The sequence below is a fragment of the Pyrus communis genome, chromosome 1 (genome assembly GCF_041283825.1).
Source record: "Pyrus communis isolate YQ-2024b chromosome 1, ASM4128382v1, whole genome shotgun sequence".
Taxonomy (NCBI): domain Eukaryota; kingdom Viridiplantae; phylum Streptophyta; class Magnoliopsida; order Rosales; family Rosaceae; genus Pyrus; species Pyrus communis.
In genome coordinates, this window is record NC_142565.1 from 8,658,473 (window position 1) to 8,664,617 (window position 6,145).

The 6,145-nt window shown below is 37.3% G+C and overlaps 1 protein-coding gene across 1 annotated transcript; it reads left to right on the top strand.

Annotated features, from left to right (window-relative positions):
• Window positions 1-1,258: 1,258 nt before the first annotated feature.
• LOC137721186 (uncharacterized) lies at window positions 1,259-4,628 on the top strand. Its single transcript, XM_068460292.2, has 5 exons — window positions 1,259-1,624; window positions 2,036-2,634; window positions 2,739-2,969; window positions 3,081-3,928; window positions 4,040-4,628. The coding sequence occupies exons 1-4, from the start codon at window positions 1,417-1,419 to the stop codon at window positions 3,255-3,257; spliced, it is 1,215 nt and encodes a 404-aa protein (XP_068316393.2). The 5' UTR covers window positions 1,259-1,416; the 3' UTR covers window positions 3,258-3,928; window positions 4,040-4,628.
• Window positions 4,629-6,145: the final 1,517 nt, after the last annotated feature.

A 6,145-nucleotide genomic window follows, 5' to 3' on the forward strand; every position in this document is an offset into this window, starting at 1 on the left:
AGCGATGTGAATTTGGAAATACCTGAGCAATGATTGACTTCATGGCTTTGTCTTAATTAGTTAGTATAGGAGCTGGGGGTGTTCCACCCATTGCCCTAACCCATGTTTTCATTAACCAAACAACTGTTGAAGCATTCTCGTTATGCACATCCAAATAGTGTAGACTGAAAATAGTTATTCACCCAACAAATGAAGAAAAGGAACCAAGTCTCCAAAAGTCTTATAATCTTCACGAACTTTTGCATGAACCCAAAAAAGGGGAGTGCTACAAAACTCTGTCCAAACTCGCTAAGCGTGTGTAATTGACTCACTGAGCTGCCATAATTAATGTTGAGACTGGTCCCACTATTAATCCAACAACAAAAAACAAATACCATTAAAAGTTTTTTTTTTTTTTTTTTGGTTGCAAGTTGAAGAAGAAAGAGACAATACCATTAAAAGTATTTTTTAGGCGAGTCGTGCTAGCTAGCGTTTGTCTTGGAGAATATTAATAAAGCCCAACTTAACAGAGGGGACAGGTAAGAATCATAAGATTCCCACTACAGGACAAAATAAGAATAACCGAAAATTAATGCGTTTTAAGGTAGAACTTGCATTGAAAGCTCAAGACTCAATTATAAACTTGCACCTTGAGTTTAGTAGTAGTTCTATTTGAGTCTCTAAACCTTTTTCTGAACCAAATTGGTCCCCTAATTTTAAAAAATGTGGTAAATGAGGACAATTCATTACAACCTAATAAATGGTTTAGGTTCCCAATGGTTTTGATTGGTTATATTTATGCGGTGGTGGCCATATAGGAAAACTTACTATGTTTGTATGTCTGTTTATATTATCTCAAGATTAAATTATTGGTTTTAAGAACATTTACACATTTGGTATTTTTGTAATTGTATAATTTGTTGGTTGATAAATAAAACCTCAAATAAATGATGTGTGCATTTCAATTCAGATAGTTTTCTGGTTGTGATGAAAAACAAGTGGAAGATTGTCTTGTTTTGATGAGACCTTTTTGTTCAGACCATTATGTTCGACATATAAACTCTTTAATACCTTTTAATGTTGTTGCGTATAGTAATATGACTTGTAATAAAATCGTGTAAAATTAGGTGTAACTAAATTAGCTAGAGTAGTATACTCTCGTCACCCAAATTAAAACTTAGTTTAAATTAAATTACAATATTACCGTGATAAGGAATAGTTGGAAGACCAAAATGAAAGAAACTGCATAAGTGTAGGGAGCAAAAGATGAACTTGCACCATAAGCTCAAAGACTTGGAAAAAACACTATTCCACTTTCCAAGGTCCAGTGCCTTGAGTTATAAGTGGGCCTTTGATGAGTGTTTATGAATTCAACTTCACTGAAATTCTGCTTCCCCACACAATCCAAAACACTGATCGAAAGAGAGAGAGAGAGAGATGAGTAGTAGCAGCAGCAGCATCGCACCTGAAGAAGGAGATGCGGTGCGTGTGAATGTGAGCCGACTGCCTGGGTTCAGATTCTGCCCCAGTGATGAGTTGCTGGTCAGCTACTACCTGAAGAACAAGATAGAGGGCACGGACTCCCATTTCCGCCACGTCATCCCTGAAATCGATGTCTGGAAGTTCGAGCCCTGCGATATTCCTGGTAAAACCCATTATTCTATCTCACTTTTTGTTCACTAGCCATGCATCTTGTTTCCAATGGATTCTGCTGTTGTTTATGTAAATTTACTGTCTTGTTTCAAATTTTTTTTTTTCATTGAGAATTGAATTGGGTTGGTTTTGATTTCTTGCTTCTTGTTGTATGCATAAATTTATGATCTTTTCAATTTCAATATATCGTTTTGTGTTGTATAAAAAAAGTAATATTTTGTTTTGTGTTCCATTTCGATTTACTTTCCCTTTTGAAGAGCCAACCCAGATCTCTTTCCTATTGTATAATATTGTGGCACCCAGAAATTTATGATCTTGTTTCAGTGTTTGTGATTTTTGTTCTTCAAGAGTTGGATGGGTTGGTTTCAGATTTTGAACTTTTTGTTTTGTTGTTGGATTTCAGTATTCTTCCCAGAAGTTCATGAGAAGGAGTGGTTCTTCTTCACCCGGCCCAAATACAAGGACACCAACAGCACTCGCCGCGACCGGCTTACGCATAAAGGCTATTACAAGATCACAGGAGATGAGCGGGAGATCAGGGCTGAAGAATCCAAAGCTGTGATTGGGAAGAAGATTATTCTGACCTTCCACGAAGGTCGTGGACCAAAAGCGAAGAAGTCCGATTGGGTAATCCATGAGTATTATTGTACAAAAACTGAGGTGGGTTCTAAACCCACCAAGCAGATGGACTCCGTCCTCTGCCGCCTGAAGAACAGGTCACCTAGTTATAAGAAGCCGAAGGGTGATCCAACCCGCGGCGAATTACCTGATTCAGGTGCTAACTCGGAAGACGATCAAGCTGCTGGAGGTGATGTGATTGCAGGGCCAGTGGAACATCTGGGATACAAAGAGCTAGGAGATGTTAATAGCTCTGAGTCTCCAGACGGTTCTTGCCCTATAAACTGGAATGACATTTTGACCTTTGTTAATGGTGGTGATGAAACTGGTGGCTGGAAAGTCTCGGATGTTGATGATCCAGCTGCATCTGATATGTTCGAAGAGGTGAGATAATCATATGCTTTTTCTACATATTTTTTGTATGAACTTGCATTTGCAAAGCCTGCTCAAATTTAACACCTGCTTGTTTGTGTTTCTTAATCCACCAGTTGTGTTCTGCGTTGGGAGAGATTCCGAATTCAACCTCTCAGCCGCCGCAACCGCCGCAGCTGCTGCAGACACCAGAACCATATCAGCCACCGCATCCACATCAAACACAGGATTACTACCCCTCCACACATCAGCCACCTGAGTATATTATTTCAACCAATGATCCCAATGAACCAGTTAGCAAACCTAATGGTGTTCAAGATCTAGCTACAGATGAAATGATTCCAGAGGTAAGAACCAGTCTCTGAATGTTGTATCCTTCATTTTCTATGAACTTTCCAATATGGAGCACAAAAATTACATCAAAACCTAACATTTTCTCGTTATGTTTCTTAATCCAGGATTGTTTTCATCCAGATGAATTTATGGGTCTGCCGTTTGATCCGTCACAAGATTTCTTGCTGCCGTCACCAATGAACATGGAACTGGGAGATGGTGTGCATCCCAATAACTGTATTGGATGCACTGATGAGTTGCGATCTCTAGATATATGGAGATTTAAACACTTTTCCCATTAGGTTCTTGATTTATCATTGTTGACCAGGATTAGTAATTAGTATCCTGGAAGAAACAACATACCCTACTTTTAGTGACTCTAATCTACCAAGAGTCACAAGCACGAGTCTAAGATAGCAACAGTAACATAGATTTAGTTGGTATTAGTTACTCTAGAATAGCTAGTGAACAAGAAGATTTAGTTGTCAAAAACAGCAATATGGGACTTGTAAACCCCAAGAACTCTAACAGAACTCTAGCAAGAGTACACCCTTATCTGCATTTCAGGAACTTTAGGCATTAGAAACTTCTTTTCCTAGTTCTGGTGGATATGTCCAGGACAACCGATGTAGGTTATCTAAGCCTATTCTTGTCCTTTTTGGACGTTTTTAAGCATTCCCTAGTTCAAATTAACAGCAGAAAAACCAGTATTTGAGATTTCAACTGGAAATCTCTCCTACAAGGAGTCCAGATGAAGCAAAGATGTCTCTCAGAAGCAGTTGTTTGGAGACCGCGACTCTCCTGTCAACAGAACTACAAATAATCCTCAGCAAAATTGTCTGTTAATATTGTACTGTCTTCATCAAAAGTCATGTACCTCAACGAGATCGTCTTCAATCATCATCCATTCGTGTCTATCCACTGGGAGTTGCTCTGAGAAGAATCCGACTGCAAAGCTGTATCACAAGACAAGGTAAGCAATCAAAGCTAAAATTGTTAATAAAAGCTTATGTATTGACACTTTGGGAAGGCTATTTTCTGTTTTCAATCAACTTAATTTGATTTCTTTTAACTCTATTTCCAGGTCAGGGAAGCTGCAGAGTTGCATTGCTCTTCATCGGCCCCGGAAGAAAACAAAAACCGAGTCTTTGAAGCATACAGTTTTGAAGCAGGCATCGATAGGGTTCTTTCTTTGAAGCATCTCCTTAAAACCACTTAACAAGTCTCCCCGATGGGGAATGGTATTGTTACATCGATAACAAGTTCTAGTTCTAGCCTCATACTCAGGCTTTCGTTCCACAGTCGTTTATTCTGGAAATGGCGTTATACAGGATCTGCTGCAACATGGCTGCTGGAGTCCCAAATATATTACAATAACCGGACACTAAATGGTGATGTCCTGGTTGTTGGTATTGAAATTTGAGGTTCCACCATCCCTAATGGAATAGCAATTACAATCATTATCAAAATCTGATGATTATGATTGGTATAATCCGTTGATAACCTTCAGAATTAAACACCCATCTTATGTAAATATTACTTTAATTATTTTCCCTGTATCAGCTGCTGCGTTCCTGTGCAGCATTTCTGCTTTTCCTGTACTCCTTTCATTTTGTATTGTTGTTAATGTTGTTTATTTAGAACCCTTCAATTTCAGTGGAATTTTGTGGTTATATTCTCTTCTCATTTTTTAGCCCATAAGAAGAAAAAATTGTTTGACTTATCGAGTTAAAACTTGAAACCAAAATAATGCTAAAAAACTTTGTGATTTTGTAAGGGGTGTGATATCCACACATCCTATTTTACTTCTCATACACCTTTTTAATTTTCAGCTGTCAGATCTGATGAATTGAAGAAGATCAACGGACAGAAATTATCAAGGGGTGTGTGAGAAGTAAAATGAAGTGTGTGGATAGCACATCCCTTTTGTAACACAACTGTGTATGTTATGCTACACCCAAATAAGGAGAAAAGGATCAAAAGGATATCCAGCTGCAATCAGGCGTCCATAGTTTTAGCGATCCATGAGAAAGTAACACAAGTCCACATCAACTGAATGCACATTTACAACCCTTTTTTTCTTTTTGTAAACAAGTGGAGAACACTCGAATCGAACTTATGATCTTTATCACTCTTTATCAAACTTATGATCTCTATCACTATTGGAAAGAGATGTACCCATTTGGGACATTTGGATATAATTGGAATAGCAAGTTGCTACTGAATAATTATTGAGTTAATGTGTTTAGTTATTTGTTAATTGAGTTTTAAGTTTGGTATCAGCTAGGATGGTTTCTAGTAGACTAGTAGTGTAGTCTTGGGAAGAACAGTTTTAGCTAGTGGCATATATAGGTGAGATGACAACATTTTGTTGCAAAGCTTATTAGGAACTTTTGTATTCCCATCAATTGTTTCAATGAGGGAAGTTTTTCCCATAGCAAAAGAGAAGCATATTCTCTGCAATTTCTCCAACGTTGTTGAGTGACACTTACGATTAGCATTATGGAGTTATTTTGTTGTCCTTGGTCGAGTGATTCCAGGCTATTTGTTTGATCTCCTCATTTTCACCTATTTTCAATTGGTTCTACGACTTTGAGCCTTCATCATATTTACTTGTCCACCTTACTTTTCTTCTTTCAAATTCGGATTCACTTCTTAGTTTGGCTAGATTTAACTTCAACTTTATATGGTCTGTTTTTTTATACAACGATATATTTGCACTAAAGATGGGGGACTAATAGGTTGCGAACTCAGCATCCACAAAATTCGAACCTCAAATCTCTCACTTACAAATGAAGAGGAATACCACTAGACCGTAGTACTAAGTTACCAAAACCATATGGTCTCTTAGAAATCAAAGGATTCACTCCTGATGTCTATTAGGAGTTTAGTAATAAAACTTCAAAACTTGTAAGAATTTTAAGATTTAGAAAATAGACCACTTGAATTAGAAGCCAATGATGTACACACAGTAAGGTGATTGATCTATGTCCCTTCTTTTGCTATTGTAACTTCTATCTGAAATATTTCCATAGAAAAAATTCTTTTGCTATTGTAACTTCTATCTGAAATATTTCCATAGAAAAAAATGGAACCAAAGTATTTTAAGGTAAATTATGTTTTCTTAATTGGAGAAAAAACATGTCTTTGATTCAAATCTTAGAGTCTAGCTAGGATGTCTCTTGCTTTG

Excerpts from the sequence above, each read along its gene's own strand:
- LOC137721186 (XM_068460292.2), top strand. The coding sequence starts at position 1,417 with ATGAGTAGTAGCAGCAGCAGCATCGCACCTGAAGAAGGAGATGCGGTG. Across the intron at positions 1,625-2,035 it reads CGAGCCCTGCGATATTCCTG|TATTCTTCCCAGAAGTTCAT; the intron begins GTAAAACCCATT and ends GTTGGATTTCAG. Across the intron at positions 2,635-2,738 it reads CATCTGATATGTTCGAAGAG|TTGTGTTCTGCGTTGGGAGA; the intron begins GTGAGATAATCA and ends TTAATCCACCAG.